The sequence below is a fragment of the Schistocerca piceifrons genome, chromosome 2, assembly GCF_021461385.2.
Source record: "Schistocerca piceifrons isolate TAMUIC-IGC-003096 chromosome 2, iqSchPice1.1, whole genome shotgun sequence".
Taxonomy (NCBI): Eukaryota; Metazoa; Arthropoda; class Insecta; order Orthoptera; family Acrididae; genus Schistocerca; species Schistocerca piceifrons.
Window position 1 is genome coordinate 379876084 of NC_060139.1, and position 22702 is coordinate 379898785.

The window sequence follows — 22702 nt, forward strand, 5'->3', positions numbered from 1 at the left end:
CTATATCCCGGATTGAGTCTTTGCCAATGCACAGCTGAGTTCAGTCATGTCTCTCCCTGATACAGAACTTGGTTATAAACCACACTGCTAATGTTATGAGTATCAGCTTTGCACAGAATAAAGACAATTTTACACAGGCTTCAGACATGAACCTTACAATTATTTAATATAATTACTTAATATTCAGTTTCTCTGCTTTTCATCACTTCTTAAACAAATAATGTACGATAAATGTTAGTTCCTAAGCTGAAATGTTTTCTGTTGTGACAGTGCCACGAGATTGAAAAGTGCCGCTACGTCAGTACGCGAACACAGCGATAGAGGCGCTCCGCAGCTCGGCTGAGCGCGGGAGCGCCACCTGGCTATGAACGGCGCCGGCCGCATGTCATGGCACGGCAGTCGAATAACAGATACGAAGTTAGTAGCATGTAACCCGCTATTGGTTCTACTTTTGTATATCCACGCAATTTATTAGCGATTAAAGATTATAACACTTTTTGGCGACGAGGATGGGATATTTTTTTTCCTGCGTTGTGGGTTTGTGTGTTCGTGTCGGGGCAGACATGGAACAGCTTCTGCAAGCGCTCATCGAACAACAAACACAGCTGACGGCTGCTATTCAGGCGTTGTCGACGTCGCTTACTCATCGTCTGTCTTCCTCTTCTCCGCCTCCGTTCCCTCCTTACGACGAGGCCGCTGAAGACTGGGAGGATTATGAGAAGCGTTTGCGGCAACACTTCTTGGCTTTCGGCGTTGTTGACGCTGCTATGTGTAAGTCGTTATTTCTATCTTGGATTTCCCCACGGATCTATCAGCTGCTATCTCAGTTAGCCCCTCTGCGGGAACCTGCCTCTCTGTCCTTCCAGGAAATATGTGACTTATTGTCTAACTATTACAGAAAAAAAAAAACACGTCGTGGCCGCCCGCGTGGCATTCTACCGGTGTCGTAAACAGCCACATCAATCTTACCGGGCTTGGGCGGTGGAACTACACGGTCTGAGTAAGAAATGTCAGTTTGTCACGGACACTCATCATGAGTCTTATGCTGATTCAATGGTTCGGGACGCTATTCTACGGCTTGCTCCTGATAAAGAAGTTCGGCAACTTGCCTTACAACTGCCAAACCCCTCGTTGTCGGAAGTTCTCAGCATCGCTCAGTCTTTTGAGGTGTCTCACGCTGCTGGTGCGCAAATAGACGCGTTGTGTGATGTAGGCGCCGTACAGACCACTTTCGACGCGGACAATTTGCCTGTTTCACAGGGGAACGACGATGTGGCTGCGGTTCACTCACGTGAACAACGTCGCGTTGGGCCGCCACGCTCGCAGCGAAAACAGCAACCACAGAAGCAGGTTCGTTCCGCACTTCCTTCTTGTCCACGTTGTTTCGTACAGCATGACAGGGCCGCGTGTCCAAAACGTTGGGCCACGTGTAATTCATGTAGGAAAAAAGGCCACATTGCTTCTGTGTGTCAGTCCCCTAAATTTCCTGTCGACGAGGACGAGGCATCGGACATGGATGTTAACTGTGTGCTTTCTCAAACAAATAAGTTGTTTGTTACTGTTCGTGTTCTGGATGAAGACATTTGCATGCAAGTGGACACTGGCTCTGCAGTAACTCTCATTAATTCTCGCACGTATTTGGAGTTGGGCTCCCCTCCCTTGTCTCCAGTTACGCGAAATCTACGAACTTATAATAAGCAGAAAATTCCTATCGTTGGCCAGTTTGATGCTTCCACTGCCTACAAGTCTGTTGTTAGGCCCCTCACGTTTTATGTGGTGGATCATGCGGGCACTGAAAACCTGTTCGGTTATGATGCTTTCCAGTTATTCGGGTTCTCCATTGATGATGATGTGCACCTCATATCTGAGGATATTCCGTATCAACAGCTGGATGGATTGTGTTCTGAATTCTCGTCCGTGTTCTCTGCTGGTCTGGGTCGTGCCATGGATTTTGAAGCCCACATTACTCTTAAACCTACAGCTTGCCCTACGTTTTTCCGGGAACGCCCTATTCCGGTGGCGTTGCGTGCACCTGTCAAAGCTGAGATAGATAGGTTAACAGCTTCGGGGATTCTCCTTCCTGTTACCTCCAGCGAATGGGCATCACCAATCGTGGTGGTTTCTAAACCTAACAGGAGTCTGCGATTGTTTGGTGATTTTAAAGCCACTGTCACCGCTCAGAGCCTCATTGACACTTATCCTCTTCCCCGTCCTGAGGAGTTATTTACCAAGCTCGCTGGGGCCAGTTCTTTTCCAAACTTGACTTATCGGAGGCGTACCATCAGTTGCCGTTGGATGCATCTTCCAAGGAATTTCTCGTCATCAACACTCCTTGTGGGTTGTATCAGTACCAGCGGTTACCATTTGGCGTCGCTAGCGCACTGGCCATTTTTCAGCGGTTTTTGGAACAGCTCACGGCTTCCGTTCCCGGCTGCATCAACTACCTGGATGACATTGTCGTCACGGGGGCCTCCACTGAGGAGAACCTTCGCAATTTGCGTTCACTGTTTCGGGTTCTGCATTCAGCTGGGTTGAAGTGCAATCTGGACAAGTCACAGTTCTTCCAACCCTCCATTGTGTACCTTGGTTTCCACTTGTCCCGTGAGGGTATACGTCCTCTACGACAGCACGTTGCGGCCATTACCGCTCTACCCCGGCCGTCTACGGTCAAAGAACTTCAGGCGTTTCTAGGCAAGATTGCTTATTATCACAAATTCATTCCATCCGCGGTGGCGGTAGCTCATCCTCTGTATCAGCTGTTACGCAAAAACGTTCCTTTCTGTTGGTCCTACGAGTGTGAGCAGGCTTTTGTCCGCCTGAAGGCTCATTTGCAGTCGGCGCATTGTCTTGCCAAATTCCGTCCGGGTCAGCACTTGGTTCTGGCGACTGATGCGTCACAGTATGGCCTAGGGGCTGTTCTCACCCATCGGTATGAGGATGGGTCGGAACGACCCATCGCCTACGCTTCAAAAACCCTCAACGATGCCCAACGGCGTTACTCTAAAATCGAAAAGGAGGCGCTCGCTATCATTTATGCTCTAAAAAAGTTCAGTGTTTTTTTGTATGGTTCTAAGTTTCACCTCATCACCGACCACAAGCCGCTGGTCTCTCTGTTCAGCCCCTCGGCATCGCTTCCGGATAAGGCAGCTCACCGCCTGCAACGTTGGGCCTTATACTTGTCTCGTTTTCACTATGAGATCCACTATCGCCCCACGGCCCAGCACGCCAACGCTGACGCGTTGTCGCGTTTGCCGATGGGCCCCGACCCGGTTTTCGATCGAGATGAACTACCCTGTTTCCACATTGATGAGGAAGAACATTGTGCGGTCGAGGGTTTTCCACTTACAGGGTCACAGGTCGCGTCGGCTACTGCGCGGGACCCAGTCCTGCGTCAGGTGATCGGTTTTGTTCAACGGGGTTGGTCGGACAGGACCAAGGGCCGGGCATCGGATCCCCTTCGCAACTACCATGCCTTGCGCCTTCGTCTGTCTGTTCGTGAGGGTGTTGTTCTTCTGGCCACGGATGGTGCATCTCCACGGGTCGTGGTGCCAGCCTCTCTTCGCAAAGATGTTCTCAAACTATTGCATGAAGGCAATTGGGGGATTTCTCGGACTAAGTCCCTGGCCCGCAGGCACGTTTATTGGCCCGGTATTGATTCGGACATCGCCCACATGGTCGCTGCGTGTGGTCAGTGTGCTCAACAACTGGCTGCACCCTGTACAATGCCCTCTCCGTGGCCTGATCCGGCGCAGCCGTGGGAACGGGTGCACGCTGACTTTGCCGGTCCCTTCCTCGGCACTTATTGGCTACTGTTGATTGACGCCTTCTCGAATTTTCCGTTTGTTGTTCGATGTCCGTCGCCCACCACTGTGGCGACGACGCTGGCTTTGTCCAAAATCTTTGTGCTAGAAGGTCTTCCATCCACGATTGTCACGGACAATGGCCCTCAGTTCTCTTCGCAGACCTTCCGTGATTTTTGTACTGGACGAGGGATTCATCATGTTACAGCACCGCCCTTCCATCCGCAATCGAATGGGGAGGTCGAGCGCCTTGTCCGCACTTTCAAAAGCCAGATGAAAAAATTCCTTAGTGATTTTTCCACAGATGACGCTCTGTTGCAATTTCTGAATTCTTATCGCTTCACGCCTCTGGGTGATCGCAGCCCTGCTGAACTTTTGCATGGCTGCCAACCGCGCACTCTACTGCACCTGCTTCACCCTGTCATGCCTTGTACTGTGTCCCCTCGTGCGGGAAAATACTCGGTGGGCACCAACGTGTGGGCACGAGGGTATGGATCTCGCCCTAAATGGATTCCAGGGGTGGTCCAGGCTCTTCGCGGCCGCCGGCTTTGTGAAATACGTACGGACGACGGCATGGTTGTTCGCCATTACGACCACATGCGCCCACGAGAGGTGGCCACGCCGGTGCCACCGCCCCTTCTTTCGCCTCCACCAGCCCGAGAAGCCAGTCCTGTCGCTGCTGCTGATCTTCCGTGCGTGTTGCTGCAGCCGACGTCGCTCCCACTTCCGAGTACGCCGGAACCAGCCCCAGTCGCGACGCCGCCTTCTCCGGGACCCATCTCGCTGGAGCACACCCCCAGGTCCACGACACCTATGGATGCTGCTCCGGAGTTTTCACCCATCATCTCGTCCAGGAGGCACGTTCCACGCGCAAGCTTCCGTCCTGGACATTTTCGACCATACTCTCGTGTTTCTCCGCGGGATCTTCTCAGGGCCTCCCACGAGGCCATGGATGTCTCCGCACTGTGCGTGTCTCCAAGGAAGTGAGTGTTTTTTTTTTTCAAAGGGGGAAAAGTGTCGTGACAGTGCCACGAGATTTAAAAGTGCCGCTACGTCAGAATGCGAACACAGCGATAGAGGCGCTCCGCAGCTCGGCCGAGCGCGGGAGCGCCACCTGGCTATGAACGGCGCCGACCGCATGTCACGGCATGGCAGTCGAATGACAGATACGGAGTTAGTAGCATGTAACCCGCTATTGGTTCTACTTCTGTATATCCACGCAATTTATTAGTGATTAAAGGTTATAATATTTTCTGCCTTCAAACCAAACATTACCTACAAGCAAATTGCTATGCGAACGTGTCTACCTACATCACAGTATGTTGTAAAATAATGTATGCACAATACATACAGACTTTTCATGAACTGGCAAATTCAGAAAAATATCCTTTTATCATCTGATACTGAATAGAGTGATTATTATTATTGTTGTTATTATATTACTATTATCATAGTTATTGTTGTTGTTGTCGTTGTTGTTGTTGTTGTTGTGATGGCCTCCACTCCGTATCATCTCTATCATGGTATCACCTACATTATTCTTGAAAGAGATATTACGCCATCTGCATGATAATATCTCAGACTTAGATACCTCCATTTATGCACTCAATATGATGTGTTCATGCTAACTTGAGAATGACAACGTGACACTTAGCGGCTTTAGGTGATTTAACGTGATTCTATTTCAAAGTTCTGATGCTATTCAGCAGTGCCTTAGTAATATATTTTTTTATGATAGTATTTTATTGCATGACCAAATAAAGTAATGCTGTTGTAAAACACTGCACTTTTATTTTATAACCTGCTCCAATCCTAGTACACACATAGCACTTCGTTAACACATTTTGGGCAAGTATCAAATAAACCTCTATTGTGGCAAGGAAAGAAACAATGCACTATTCCTGTACCAAAGGCACTGACTAAGTTCAGGTGGAAGGGAGTGATGTCTCAACATGTTTGCAAACCAGTCAACTGGAATTCACCATACAGCGGAGATGCTGAGTCACAGATAAGCACAACAAAAAGTAACAAATAAATCTTTCGACCTGTAAGACCTTCATCAACAATAGATGACAGACTCACTCTCTCTCTCTCTCTCTCTCTCTCTCTCTCTCTCTCTCTCTGTGTGTGTGTGTGTGTGTGTGTGTGTGTGTGTGTGTGTGACTCAGCACCTCTGCTATATCATGAGTAGCAACTTTCCTTTTCATAATATTGTTACATTCAATCCTAGATTTTCCATTGTTTAGTCAATTGTAATTATATCGCAATATATATGCAAAGATCTTGGAAAGCAATAAACATACACAAAAAATCTTATCAAAACTTTGCATCACCTTGGTGGGATAAGCCCCATTGACAAACGTTCACTACGTTCCATACACAGGTTGCGTGCAAGACAGACAGGGTTTTTTACACCACTGACAGCACCAACAGCTCCTTGTTGTAGTGAATGTCCATCCATCACACTAGCATCACATTCGACATCACCATCCCACGTGCAGTTCGATCCAAGCCCGGCATTTGTAAGAGGTGAGTCTTCTAGAATCATAATAGCTTCTGTGCAAGCATTGACAGCACTTGCTCCACTCTCCAGCATCAGAAATGCCTAAACAGAAATTAACAACCATGTTGAAAGTCCAGAAACATAAATGTACATTAAATTACTTCACTCTAATAATAAATGTGTTGTACATTTCAAACTTCAGACAGCTTCATATGTTGTGCAAATGTTACAAGGGATATACTTAGGAGAGAATATCTTCCTCCGTAACATGCCAGAAAATTAAACAAAAACATATGAGTTATCTAAATTGTGAAACAGTTCCTTCCCCCTCCCTGTGGGGGCAAAGCACTCCTAAAATAAAGGATCACAATGAAATGCTATGGTAAGTAGATATTTGCTTGTTATTGAGAGGGTATGCTTAGGTAAAGGTATTTAAGTCTGTAGCACAGGCCTCTGATACTGGGATATTGGTCTGACGGCGGACAGAGGACAGCCTTTCTTTTCTGAAGTGTGAGGAGGGGGCGGGTGGAAAGCCCAATCTTTTACCCTCAGGAAATATTCCCAGTACTCATTAAGCAGCAGCCTGAGTAGACCCGGTGCTGTCCTGCTGAAACAAAGGAAACTCTGCATCCCTATCCGGTATTAAACACAGGCCCTCAGGGCCGAAGTTCAGTGCTTGTGGATCACTGCTGTCATATTTACCCTTAAGTAGTCAAATTAAATTAAACAAGTAAATAACCTTACTAACTTTCATCAAGCATGATGAGGAATTCCATTTTGAAACACATCAACAACAACACTCTTTACTCTGTCTGCAAAAAGGGTTGCAAATTTTTTTATAGAAATGCAGCCAGTACATACCTTCAGGAGGCAAAATGTGTAGTACTGCTGATGGACACAAATAAAAGTAATAATGTACAAAAAGTTCTGGTTGAGAATTACAAATTATTTAGGAATAAAGGAGACAACTCATTAAAAGGCATAAGTGTTGTTCCATTGATAGGTACACAAGCAAAAGGTACAGAGCTTTGACAGTGTCAACTGAGCACAATGTAGAGAGACAGGCATGTGAATGTGAGTGAGTGTGCTCAGTCAACTGAGCACAGTGTAGGGAGACGTGTGTGTGTGTGTTGTGTGTGTGAAGAAGGAAGTTCATTCTGAAAGCTAGCAAAGCACTGTACCTTTTGTTTGTGTACCTATCAATGGCACAGCACTTCTGCCTTGCGGTAAGTCGTCTCCTTTGTGCCTAAATAATTCGCAAATAAAAGAAAATATGACACACTACCTACCTTTTGAAACAAATAGTTCCTTCCTTTGACGGGTAGATGAATAGGTGCGAAAGGAAGGGCAAGACATTCAGACCCATGATGAGAGGGGCTCACCTATCTACTAAAGATGAGTCTCTCTCATCCTGGTGTCTGAGTGTCTTGCCCTATCTCTTAAACCTTCCCCAACCTATGTCACCTCCTCCCCAAAGAAGGAACTATTAGTTCCAGAAGTCAAGCAGTGTGTTACTTTCATACTTTCAATTTTACTGTATGTTTGTTCTGAAGGTAAGCAGTTGCCAACATTCCTGTCTCACAATTTATTAGTTTTATCAGTTGAATTTTTCCTTTTGATACATACATGGGGTGTAGCCATGTATGGAAGTGAAACGTGGACAATAAATAGTTTAGACAAGAAGAGAATAGAAGCTTCGAAATGTAGTACTACAGAAGAATTCTGAAGATCAGATGGGTAGATCACATAACTAATGTGGAGGTAGTGAATAGGATTGGGGAGAAGAGGGGCTCATGGCACAACTTGACTAGAAGAAGGGATCGGTTGGTAGGACACGTTCTGAGACTTCGAGGGATCACCAATTTAGTATTGGAGGGCAGCGTGGAGGGTAAAAATCATAGAGGGAGACCAAGAGATGAATACACTAAGCAGATTCTAAAGGATGTAGGCTTCAGTAGGTACTGGGAGATGATGAAGCTCGCACAGGATACAGTAGCATCAAACCAGCCTCAGGACTGAAGACCACAACAACAACAACAACAACATACATCATTCTTGAAAACATTCACCAGTGATACATCATGATGTTGTTATCTCTTTGGTGTCTGTATGTGGAACTGTGTATCTCTTCCTCTATTAGATCAATTGAGCTCAATAGCATTGTTTCACGTGACAAAGACCGTTGACTCGACCACCCAAATGTTGTTGCATCAATTAATGGATCTGACATCAAATGCAACAAAAATACCCCGATTCATTATGGTATGAAAGCCTGCAGAGCCAATACAGAATGGTGACAGAACAATATAGAAGAGCACCCCACACACACACACACACACACACACACACACACACACACACACACACACACTCTTCTGTAACTACCAATTTTGTGTGTGAAATTTGTGCTTGATCAGGCACTAAGGGTCACCTGGTCTGCTAATGTGACAGCAGTAGTCTGTACACCTACACTTTTCTATTTTTCTCACCTCATCTCCTATACACGACTGTTATGTTACTGTTTAATGCTCTTGACTACTTCAAGAATCCCACTGGCCTGCAATTAATCACTTCTTGCTCCCTATGCGGTAAGAAGGCATAGAAGATGCAGCATAGGATCTTAACATAAGGCCAGGAAATCTCTTTAGTTAAAAGAATTACTGTTTTTAATTGCTTTAACAAATTTGTGACAGTCGTTCATGTACACACTCTGGGTGCATGCTTCAAAGAGTGTGTTCTCCTGACAGGATTGTTGGATGTTTTCAAACAACCCATTTATAATGTGACATGATTTAGTAACTTTGCATTTATGTGCTCACTAATATAAACAAATAATAGGACAAATCGGACATCTTCAGATCATCATCATTTGCAACACTGAAATAATGCTGTGTTCTGAAACACCTTTGCTTTCCACACACACACACACACACACACACACACACACTCTCTCTCTCTCTCTCTCTCTCTCTCTCTCTCTAAAACTCCCACATTTGATTAGCCGGCATGCGAGTTATAGTGAGGATACCGATGTGGAGTGTGTCTTGTTTGAAAGCAGCGTACATGCCATTTTCAGTGTATGCCATGGCATAGCTTGGTGAGCATTGTGCAATTGCTGTGATTAGTACTCAGTGAGCACTTCGGATAGGATACGATTTGAACTTGGCCGACATGATCATGTCGCAGATAGAAAACGTAGAAATACAGTTTCAGCACTGAAAAGAAAACCTACTTGGCATCCTCAGACTGCAACAATACCAGAAAATGTGGCGCATGTGAGAGTATCTGTGCAACAATCATCAATGCGCGTTCAGCACTTAAACATGCATCTGCCCTGGGATTATGTGATAGGAGTGTAAGAAGAATTATTCACAGAGAACTTCTTATGCACCCCTTCAAAATGATGGTTACCCAGGAATTAAGTGAAAGAGATTTTGAAAGTCACAGAGCTGCATGTGAAGAAATTCTTCAAAACATTCCACCTGGCACTTTGTTTATTTCTTCGGATGACGCCCACTTCTACAGACCAATGCCCTTTGTACTCTGGTCCCTTCAACCCCCACAAACCAACCCATTTCCACTTAATCAGGAACTGTAAACAAATAGAATTACCACTACTGGGCTGCAGAAAACCATTGTGAAATTCATCAGTGACCACTACACAGCCCTCATGTGACAGTTTGGTGTGCTGTTGGTGAATGTTTTGTGAGGGGAGAGTATTTTTTCGAAGAAGGTGGCCACACAATAATGGTTAATTCAAACTGTTATTGTCACATGCTAGAGACCTTCCTCCAACCTAGGCTAAGCCACTTTACTTCTAATCATGAAGATCAAGAACTGTGGTTCCAGCAAGATGGGCCAACATCCCACACCTCTCAGCATTCTATGGAAATGTTGCGCAAGTTTGTTCCTGGTCATCTTGTCTCTTTGCGTGGAGACATTGCGTGGCCCTCAATGTCGCCTGATTTATCACCTTGTGATTTTTTCCTATGGGGACATGTGAAGGCTCTAGTGTACAAACATTGTCTCACAACACTGCAAGCACTTAAAGAGGCCATTACCCAAGAAGTGACATCCATTCCAAGAGAATTGACATGAAGATGTATGGAGAACCTTCAGGATAGACTTTGTCAATGTGTTGACAATGGAGAACATTATTTAGTACATATAATTTTTAAAACCCAGTAATTCAAAATGCCACAGTATGTATTTTTCATAAATAGAAGTAAATTTTTGCAGTTTTTCTGTGACACATTATTAAAATGAGGAAGGCTTTATTGCTGGACTCTTTACATAATTTGTTTTAGGCGTTACGAGTTCATGGGACTGTGTCTAATATAAACGCAAAATTGCTGACAAACAAACCTCGTGAAATGGTGGATGGTTGGAAACTGTACATCCCAATGCTTCCAAAGGGGAACCACCTCATTAAAACAATTTATTGTCTATCTTTTATCAATTTCTTCTTGTATTTGTTGCTTACTCTGATAATAAATGTCAGTTTTCTGTAAAAGTTCAATTTTTTTACATTGCTGGGACTCAAAGTGTTAAATCAGCTTTGGACAACAGCTAGACTTGGTGACCTGCAAATTGACTCTGATTATCATATTTATAATACTCAAAAATGTGGGTCTCTCCATAGAGACCTAGTTAGAACAACTCATACTCAAAGATGGGTGATCTACTCTGGTGTTAGTCTATATAATGCATTGCCAACATACCTAAAGAGCTTTGCAAAAACAAACATAATGTCTGATGGGATACCGCAATCACTGGTTATACATTATTACTTATAATCTGTCTTGATTGCAAAAATGTTTATTCACATGACCGGTTTCGGTTCCTTTAGAACCATCTTCAGATCTGAAACCACAATGCTACTAATTTACTATTTCACAAATGCAAACCTTTTTCATCCTATCCGATCAAAATCAAATGGACCAGAATGTACCTGCAATTTCAGTTACAGGAGTAACCCGTCCACACACAGCAACCTTCACATGCTGCATCACATTAAATTGGTTGGCAGAATGCACATCATTTATATTACTTATAAAACTATTACCGAAACTATTCCGAACAAATAACATGCTAAAATTGAAGCTCTGGCACAAAATATGCAATAGTAGGAATAAATTTCAGGATTCAGGTGTATATAAGATCAAATGTGAATACTGCTATAAACAATACATAGGGCAGACTGGTAGGAACTTTGAAATCAGATTCAGGGAGCACAACTATTCTCAAAACAAAGCAGCATTTGGGGCTCATATGGCTGCCTTAAAGCATTCAGACACAAACATTGAACAAACCTTAGACATCCTACATAGAGCTCATAAGTGACAGTTTCTTAACATTTTGAAAGCAGTTGAAATATACACCCACAAAAAGAAAGATCTGGATTTAATCCTCAATGAGCACAGTGAGTTCAATCATAACACCTATTTTAGTATTTATGACGACTTACTGAGATGATCACTGTTGCATATAGAAGTCCAAGCCGAAGGATGAGAGATGGTGCACAGTGAATAAGCTGGAAGATGCGTGCAGCACCTAACGTCACTGATGGGGCCCTCCTGCACAGCCCTCATACCCAAGCGATGGACATCAGATGACTAAATGGCTCACGGCACAACACCGAAATAATGGGAACCACGGAAGCAGACCATGGAGGAAAACAAGTCTACACCAGTGCCACGGATACAGAAATCACCCTTTGTTTCCGATCATACAAAAATGATAATTTTATTGTGTATTTTAATTTTGACAAGTACAGATTTTAACCTTGACAACTATAGATGTTAACTAAGTATTTTTAGAGATAAAAGTAAATTAGAAAAATCTACTTAATACAGTTTGTGCATATGTAATGTAACAAATGTATCAGACGCCACCTGTCGGTAATAGTTTTATAGTTAATATAATTGATGTGAATTCTGCTAACCAACTTAATGTGACGCAGCATGTGAAGGTTGCTGTGTGTGGATGGGTTACTCCTGTAACAGAAATTGCAGGTACGTTCTGGTACATTTGATGTTGATCGGATAGGATGAAAAAGGTTTGCATTTGTGAAATAGTAAATTAGTATCATTGTCGTCTCAGATCTGAAGATAATAATAATAATAATAATAATAATAATAATAATGGCGTGTGACGAGGGCCTCCCGTCAGGTAGACCGCTCGCCTGGTGCAAGTCTTTCAATTTGACGCCACTTCGGCGACTTGCGCGTCGATGGGGATGAAATGATGATGATTAGGACAACACAACACCCAGTCCCTGAGTGGAGAAAATCTCCCACCCAGCCGAGAATCGAACCCGGGTACTTCGGACTGACAGGCCGTCGCACTGACCACTCAGCTACCGGGGCCGGACAGATCTGAAGATAGTTCTAGAGGATCCGAAACCAGTCATGTGAATAAACATTTTTGCAATCAAGACGGATTATAAGTAACATTATATAACTAAAGAGATTGGAGATGGAAACAGCTTTTAGAGTAGATTGAAAAGTCATTTCTTGCTGAGACGTGTTTTTACAATGTTTAATTAAATATGTTAGCTTACAGGAATACTAGGCTACATTTCTTGTTGAGTTTTTTAATTTCTGTCAAGTGTTGTACCATCTATGATGTGTTTTTCTTGGCAAAAGAATGTTTCTGATGTTGGTTTTCTGTTTCCTGTGTTTCAGATGAGTGCAATATGCCTCCCCTGAGAAGGGAGCTGGTGCAAGTGTTGGCAGGATTTTGTGTTTTATACTTCTCAGCAGTGTTAGCTAGCATGTTCACATACTTTTATTTTCTGAGAGGTGTTTTACTTCAAAGTTTCATGTTTTAGTTACATCAATGTTTACTTATTGTACATGTTGTACTTTTCAGCTGTGTTATGTAGTGTGTTCACGTGTTTTCACATTCCCACGGAACATTTTTATTTTCAAAATTTCATGTCCATGTTACATCATTAATTTACTTCTTTGACATGTTGCACTTGCAATGTAGAATATGTATTTGTGATTCCTGTTCCAATCACATAGATGGCTAGGCCAGTCTTAATGTACTCAAAGCACATTTTGGAGGAGCGAGGTTATTCCCTGTCCGGCCTTCCTGACTGGGATTTTCCATGGTTTCCCAAGTTACCAAAATGAATGCTGGGATCATTCCTTTGATTAGGCCCTGGTTGACTTCGTGCCCTATCCACAACTAAGTCAATCTTACTTTGTTAATGTTTTGTATTTGTATATATTATTTGTGTAATGTATATAGCACATACACTGCTGTTATACTTAATGGCCTATGGACAAATAAATACGTACAATAAAGACTATACCCGTTACCACTAATGCAAACTTACACAGCTACTTTGTCCTGACATGGCAATCTAAATGGGATGTGGAGTTGTGACGAAAGGAGTGGATGAGAAAAATGAAGAGGTGCCATGAAAGGAGGGGTGAAGGAAATGGAGGGGAACTGCTGGGAAAGAGAGGCAGTAAATAAATGAACATGAAAATAGCATTATAAGCCCATCCTGGTAGATGAAGGGAAAGTTGTGTGTAGCACATGAAGTGGACAAGGAAGGGGGAATAGAATGGGAGGGGGAGGGTAATAGAACAGGAAGAGAGAGAGTGTACAGAAAATAATGTGGATGTACGTTAAATGAGTGAAGAGGAAGGAATTGGGACAAAGGTGAATTTGAAAAAATTCTTAAATAGTCTTGAGAAACTGTTTAGGTCTATTTAAAATTTTCTCACTGCTGAATCATTTTTTTTTTCATCCAGCAATTGTCAACAGTCATCACTCCCAATGAAAACAATTAAAATGTTATGTACCTTCTTGCATGCTTTGTTGCTCAATTTCGTATACTCTTTAACTAAGCTTTCTGCATGGTCACCAGCACCTGTGAAACAGTAATTCACTTTACACATATTTATCAAAACCATCAATCACAAGACAAGGGAGGGAAAAAATATGAATAAGATTAACAGAAACAAGCTGACACTTGAATACATGTTGCTGACATTACAAGGAATCATAGGGTTCAGAAGTGTCTGATCTAACAATGATGGACAACTGGGGGAAAAAGTATTTCTACTGTGGAACGCACAAAAAGACTAAGGAAATGATAGTAAGAAACTATCTACAATAAGTAGTTCAGTAAGGGCAAAATAATGTGAAAAAATTATGAATAGTATCAAACTAGTGAACTGAATACTGCTAGAAGTGACTTAATTCAGATCACTCTACAGTATAATAGTGGCTCATTTAACACACAAACAACAATACTGGGTTCTACTTCCAGACTTCCTTGTAAGAACAGCCGCTGATATCTACCCTACCACTTGCCCTTCTCAGAATTTCCCTCCTTTTCATAAATGTATTTCCTCCAGTCCATTGGACATGTTTAATGAAATCATCTATAAAGAAATATCAAAATCACTAAATAAATAAAGTTCAGTCGCCACTATGCATGGCCCTGAAAAAACACTTCTGGGAAATTTAGCAAACAACAAAAACAAAAAAAAAAACAAAAAAAATACTGCAAGCACAGTATTATTATTTGCAGACTACACTGACCTACGACTATCCCTTCTAGCATTCACTCAGTAATATAAATACAAATAAAACTAGGCAATAAAAATTGTTGGATGCCCGTAATTTGGCAATAATTTGGAATTTTCATCATGGTTTTCTTACAAAGGCCATTCAGCAACGCGACTCTCATGGCTTGTCAGAAATATTACACAAGATTAGATATCATTTAACGACTTGACTGCAATGACTCGGCTCCCGCAGAGCTAATCTAGTTAAAAGCAGAGTCATAATCGAACAAAACGAACTCATGGGTTTGGCTTTCCTTCGTGTAGGGCCCAAATATTATTCATCAGGTTCTTAGGATAGAATAGTGGTTGTTTTAGTTAGAAAATCGCTTTCTAATATGTTTTGTCTTCTGTTTCACAGAAATAAGCTACACAGACGCGCATTTCAAATCGAGAAGAACGGTGTGAGTTTTAAGTTTTCCGCTATGCCTCCACTGTCAGTCCCAACAATGGTGAATGGAAAACATAAAATTAATTTTGACATATTAGGATGAATGTCATTTTACGCCGTATTTACCTAGATGAACGCCAATAAACCCTGGCATTGTCACCCACGAACGAAGCACTAACTCCAACACACTTTAAGATATCTCCGCCACCACTTCAAAACGCTTTACGAAAACATAAACATTGCTGCGAAACAAATCACTGTCTAGCGTCTGGCTGCACCCAAAACAAGTGACAAATTGTATTGTACCGAAGGTCACTGAAAACAGCTGATGTTATAATAAGAAAACGGTGATATGACTGTTGCATATGCTTGTCCATATGAGCACGGCCGACTTCACACACATTTGGAAGTTGTGGTACAAGCACGCCTGCATTACGCTAACAAAATTACTTATTTTACAGTGACTTGCGTTTCGGCGGAACTAATTTAGTACAAAATATTTCAATGTACGTCAACAATATGAATGTATTGGCAACTATTAAATTAGGATTCTTGGAACGTTTAACAATTTATAAAATCTAATTATGATTAACGCTGAGAAGACACTATATTAGGGCTTATATACATTTAATAATACATATTACATAAATTAACTACGAATACAGAGACATGGAAATTATCCCTGTAGATTGGTTTTCGCTTCTACTTCTTTGACCATAAATAATGCTCACTGCTCAGGAAGCAATACATTAAAATGGAATTTTTTTGTGTATTACGAGTAGAACTTGCTTAATATATATGTGTGTTGTGTACATTTAATTTTTAACCACATGCCTGATAGTTCTACATCCTGGCGATAGGCTCGCTTCAAGGAACTATGGAACACGAAAGTAAATAAATAAAAAACTAGAAACTGCTCTTAACCCGGTGCCGAAATTAACAGTTCAAGGTAGCTGGTTGGTTGGTTTGGAGAGTAAAAGGACCAAACCACAGCGTCATCAGTCCTTCAAGGCAGCAGTATGACAGATCAGCACCATGCACAATGAGGCAACCGACAAAATCAGACGTTGCTGAGTACTGCCCAAATGCAGGACACAGATTGGAACAAAAGATAACAGAGATCTGCACAACTCTTCCTCTAACAGTGTTATCAAATATGCTGTCCACACACTAACTGAAAGTTTCATTAACATAAACAGGGGATCACATTTTGTTAACCATTATTAAAATAACATCTGCATCTATACTCTGGAAACCATTGTACAGAATATGGCGAAAGAGTTAATTGCAGAGTGATACAAAGATGGAAACTGATGTCAACTGCTTTGTACCTACGGACCTTACCATGGTCTGTTTGTACTGTCTTACATCATAGTGCATTCTTATTCAGATGCCAGTACTGAAGAAGATTGTTTTCCTACCCTCTGTTACTTCATTATGTCCATAGCTTTTGCATCTTTTTATAGATGGGATATGTGCATTCTGTGTTCTGCCATTATGTGCATAGATCCCTCCAGGGCTCTTCCACGAACAACATTACTGTCTGGAGATGATAAGTAGGTGCTCTGTCAAAATATTGCAAATTTTAAGTGACACCATCCAAAGAAAAGCACAAAATAGCTTCTGTAGTATGTGCTGTGTGTTTAGTTGTGTGATGTCCTAACTTTCAGAGATACATCCACTTCATTTTGTTTAAATCACAAGAAAATGTCTTACACCAAACTTGAAAATGACACACAAAGTAAGGGAAAATTAAAATAACAGCATGTAAGAAAAATGCAAATTGTTGCCCAGAAACTCGGGTGGGGTACAGTACGATCAATCACCGTTACTCTCACTAAACAATGAAACCAATATTTCTCAATTGTAAATTAAACCAAAAACCAGACAGTAGCTAATAACTAGTACAAAAGCCTTTGGACACCAACTTGTTAAATCCTATTTTTCCTCTGCAGCAAAATCCAGGTGTTGCCCTTGGTGACACAGACAAATGTCACTGTGACTCGGCATACAGCAAAAGTAACCATAACAGTAAAGTTCTCTGCAAACACATTTACTTTATTCTAAGGCCTTCTGTATTATATAAGATCACAGTAGATGTCATTTTATAACCAGATTTTGTTTAAAGTAAAATCCATTCATTTGTTCTCACATCATGGTCCATAAATTCCATCATGGAGCAGAGCCTTCAGAGATGTGAAATGAGTATGCTAACAACTAATTATGACTAGCACTAATCTAATGAAACTGATAATTGTGGTAATTAGTTTTAAATTACATTATATATATTTATGTTAGGGGAAAAAGAGCTTATTTGCAAAAGTTCTCAGCTGCTGTTTTTTGTGTGATTATCTAATGAACGGGAATCATTAAGTAAAATGTTTATGAACTTTTCCTAAGAGATGGTCAAGGCAGGAAATTAACTACCATGTTCCAAGAGAGAAAACGAGACACAGCAATCACTAGTATGGTGAAAGTTGAAGTGGGAACCAACAATTTAGATGTGAACCTGCAAATGAAAATAATGCCAGAAAATGACTACAGCATATTTGTATAATGGGCTCAAATGATGCTGCAAGTAATTAAGCAGATGTTAGCTTAAAGGTTCTGTGTAATTTTACATCTGCATCTATACTCTGCAAACCAACATGAGGTGCATGGCAGAGGGTATGTTCTATTTTACCAGTTGTCAGGGTTTCTTCCTGTTCCATACATGTATGGAGTGTGAGAAGAATGATTCCTTACCAAAAAGTCCTCACTCCACTCACAGATATCACTTGATACCACATACAATCGTACTTTTGACAGTCAGCTTAAGTGTGGTACTGAGTCATATGATTTTCAGAAATCAAGTAACACTGCTTCTACTTGGTTGCCTTTTCCAAAGCTTTCAGTATGTCGTGTGAGAAAAGTGTGAGTTGGGTTTCACATGATCAATGTTTTCAAAATACATGCTGGCTGGAGTTGAGGAGGTCATTCTGTTCAAGATACGTCATTATGTTTGAACTCAGAATATGTTCTAAGATTCTGCTACAAATCGAGGTCAACAATATTGGGTGGTAGTATTGTAGATCATTTGTATGATCCTTCTTGTAGACAGGTGTGATCTGTGCCTTTTTCCAAGATCTGGGCACATTTTTTGTTCAAGGGATCTACGATAGATTACAGATAGAAGAGGGGCTAACTCCGCTGCATTCTGTTTAGAATCTGACAGGGGTACCATCGGGGCCTGGAGCTTTGTTCAATTTCAACTATTCTAGCTTTTCTCAACACCACTGACACTGATACTTATTTCATTCACATTTTAAGTGGTACGGGGATTAAATTGGGGCAATTCTCCTGGGTTTTTCTTTGTAAAGGAACTTTAGAAAACAGAGTTAAGCATTTCAGCTTTTGCTGCCTGTAGCAGCCTTTACACACAACCAGAATTTCTTTGAATTTTGTGAAATGTTGTTTGACAGTATTCTACTATGATAGTCACAGAAGGCATCACACATTGCTCACTTGACAGCCAGGTGTGTTTCATTCAGCATCTCTCTATCTATAGCCCTGTGCAGTGTTTTGCACCTATTGTGCAGTAATCTCTGTTTCTTTAGAAGTTTCTTTACAGTAACTGTTTACCATGGAGACTCCCAATATGAAATGTTCTACTGAGTACATATCTATCCAGTGTGTGGTCAACTATTCTTTTAAACTTGAGCCAGAATTCCTCTACATGGTCCTAACCTATGCTGAAAGCGTCAAGTTTCCCTTTGAGCTATGGCACTACTGATTTTCTATTTAGTTTACTGAACATATATAGCTTTCTGCTTGTTTTAGTTGTCCATTGTACTTTGGTAATGATTGTTGGCACAACCACGTCATGGTCACTGATACTGGTTTCGATGTGGACATCCTCAAAGAGATCAGGTCTATTTGTAGCCATTAGATCCAATATATTTCCTTCATGAATGGAGTTACTAATTATCTGATCTAATTAGTTTTCAGAGAAGGTATTTAATAAAGTTTTACAGGATGTCTGATCATGCCCACTACTAACAAAACTAATTTTCCCAGTTAATTATCTCCACCAATGATTACAGTGTTGTTGTTGTTGTTTGTACAAGTGAACAGAGGTTTTCTCTAAAGTTTTCCATTACATTACTAGACGAATCATTTTATGCCCATCCCTGATGCTGAGTCTTGCTCAAACAATCTCACATGCAGCTTCAATTTCTATCTCAATGGATTTGAGTTTCTTGTCTGCTATAACGAATACACCACCTCCATTTCCCATTTGCCTATCATTTCTATATATACTTGAGTTTTTCCCAAAAATCTCACTGCTATCAATTTCAGGTTTCAACTAGATTTCTTTATCTAGTATTATGTGGGCGTCTCTGCTTTCCATGAGCGAAGACAACAAACCAAGAAGTACTCTAGCTGCTACAGTGCCTCATAGGCACAATCTAATTTATAATTTGTGTCTCAATAAACAAATTTGGAAAAGAAACATCAAAATAAAGAAACTTGTTCCGAGTACGCACACTGCTATGGTTGATGTAAGTAAGCTGCATTGTAATCTACACGCCAACTGCGGGATGCACTTAAACTATGAAGGCAAAAAGTTTATTTGTGAACATGTCAACAAAATAATTAAAGGAAGACTCAAACGGAATAAGATTTTATACAAAAACAGTAATTTGAATGATAAAAAGAATATAAATGATTTTGTAGGATAATAGGCAGTGGCACAATGAGTATGAATATCTTGAACTTGAGTTTTATGCTAATGGCAAATCTTGAAAGAGAAAGTGTTTACAGACAATAAACAGTAAAAATAAATCTCTTAGTGTACTTGAAACTAACATTTGCCTCATTGGGGACAAAAATTCAGGTTCATTGGAAGATGTTAAGCTAACAAAGTACAGAAATGAGATTAGAAACACCAGTAACGACAAACTGTGTGTGTGTTCCATTAAAATATCAGGGCTCCCAGAAGCAAACTGAAGTTTTTAAATTTCAGCATAAATGACACAGATTCTATAAGCCACTCATTCGTATTGTGTCTCATGGAACACTATGTAGGAGGTGCAATTGAAATGCCTCAGATTAATGACTACAAATTAGCTTCTAGCTATAGTAGAACTATTAAGGATAAAGCTGGAGCTGCAATGTATGTGAAAACTAATGTCATATTCAAGTATCTAAAAATAATTTTTTACTGTATAGCCCTTGACATTGAAGCATGTGGGACTCAAATTACCACTAATGATAGATCACTTGTAGTGTTGGTAGTAAACAGGGTTTCTGCAGGACAAATGTGTATTTTTATAAACTATATATTCCAAAACTGAAGATTTAATCATCATAGATGATTTTAATATCAGTTTCTTAACCAAAGAGAACAGTAAGGGCAAACCAGTGAAACTGATGGAATAGTTCAACCAGACTGCAGTAGCTCACTTTCCCACTAGAGTAACAAGTAATTGTAAGAGCCTAACTGATATAAAATTCATTGGCAGAGGCAGGAGCAACTGTAACACTGTAAGTCAAATTTCAAACAAACTTTTAGATGATGCTAGACAACTGCCTGCACTAAATGACATCAACCTGTGTGATAATGCTAAATATTCCCTTAAATTTTTCAGGCTAGTTAATAATGATGTCCTAGAAACCTTCAACCCTTACTTTCAGCAGACTGACTGAAGTCCATTTTATATGGAAACAAATGTTAATGACAAATTGTTTGAAGATGTATTATAAAAATTGTAAGAAACAATCCTCAGGCCACTAAAAGCAAACCCTGGGTTACTAGATGGAGCAAAATTTCCTGTAAAACAATAATAAAGTTAAATGAATCACTAAGGATATGCAATGACCATATATAAAAGGAGAACTATAGATTGTAATGTTTTATAGAGAGTCATTAAAAAATCCAAAACTTTGTATGTCACATCTGACACTGACAACTGTTCAGCCACCCAGGGACAGCAGCAAATTCCTTGAGAAGATCTCAGCTGATGGATAACTGAACAATGAAGAAGTTTGAAGAGATATATGACATAGCCTAATGACTCAGAAGATTTTATCATTAAATTGTTCCAGTACAGGTTGATTCTAGATGAAGGAAGAAGAAATCCTTTGCAGTTGGTTCAGGAAGGGGTCAGAGGATTAAGAGTGTAGGTTAGGCGGATAATGCCTGACTGTGAAGGCCTTGGTAAGCCCTTCAGCATTCTCGGCATACTGTTGATGGTTGGTGGACCCAATATGAACAGAAGTTAGTATGGAGCCATCTGCTCCAGCTTGAGGATAACGTCTAGCACAGTGGGTTGTGGAGGACATAGGGCGAAAGTGTTGAGGCTGTGGAAGAATGAGCGTAGAGTGTCTTTTCTATGGGTCCAGATCACAAAACTGTCATCAGTGAACCTGAACGAGATACAAAAGGTTTGGGATTTTTGGTGGCTAGGAAACATACCTCTTTGGGCCTGTGACATTATGAGTGGCATGTCTTTTTCGCTCCTTGTTTCCCCATCTACCAGCATGACAACTTCCTGACGCTGTGCCTGTTGGCATTCTAGACCATGCACACTCCACCAGACAGCGTTCATCTCTCTCCCCACCCATACACTACTATCCCTTTCCCTTCCCCATCCCATCCAAATTGCTGCATGCATCCCATGTGATAGTTATATTCTGGCCCAAGATGCTGGAGTTGGTGAATATGTGTGCATGAGGTGTGCTTGCTCATGTGTATGAATGGTGTGTGTTTCTCTCTTGCTGATACAGGCTGTGGCTGAAAGCTTTATGTAAGTGTCTTTTAATTGTGCCTGTCTGCAACTTAGCATTCCTCTTTATGGTAAGTAGCAAGTTATTGCATTTTGTAAGAAACATGCCCCTCAGCATTCAATAAAAATTAGAGACAGCTTCTGCTCTGTGACTGTGGAATTACACCAGATGATGAATAAATGAGACTGTGCTCACAGAAGATTTAATTATAAATTAAGCACTGAGGATACAGAAAACTTAAGAAGAAACTAAACCAAAACAAGCAGAATGTTAAAATTAGGAATATTCATTCCATTGTATGAAGTGAGTCATACCCTATAGCACTGTAAAGAAACTGTACAGCCTCGGCATATACAAAGTGAAACGTGACGCTGTTTTTCAAGCCTCTGTTGATGAACTGAATAACTGATTATCAACACCAGCTCTCAAGCTGCACTCAATTATCAGCTGAAAGATGGCATTTAATGTGTCCTCTTTACGGTAAGTAGAAGATTATTGCATTTTGTGTGAAACATGCCCCCCGACATTCGAAACAATTGGATAAAGCATCTGCTCCATGACTGTGGAGTTACACCAGACAATGAATGTTGTCAAAACATTATTCTGGTTATCAAAATATCCACGGGTGTGCTGCCGGTCTATAGTGTCCAAC

At 41.2% G+C, this 22702-nt stretch overlaps 1 protein-coding gene across 1 annotated transcript in view; it reads right to left on the minus strand.

The window, feature by feature from the left end:
- The window catches only part of LOC124777745 (threonine aspartase 1), a 54498-nt gene extending 38937 nt beyond the window's left edge, over positions 1–15561 (minus strand). Inside the window, exons 1-3 of the mRNA XM_047253246.1 lie at positions 15409–15561; positions 14124–14191; positions 6134–6405 (exon numbers count right to left, since the gene is read on the minus strand). Coding sequence (XP_047109202.1) covers positions 6134–6405; positions 14124–14191; positions 15409–15436 — 368 coding nt within the window. The 5' untranslated portion in view covers positions 15437–15561. The remainder of the gene's footprint in view (positions 1–6133; positions 6406–14123; positions 14192–15408) is intronic.
- Between the last annotated feature and the right edge of the window lie 7141 nt (positions 15562–22702).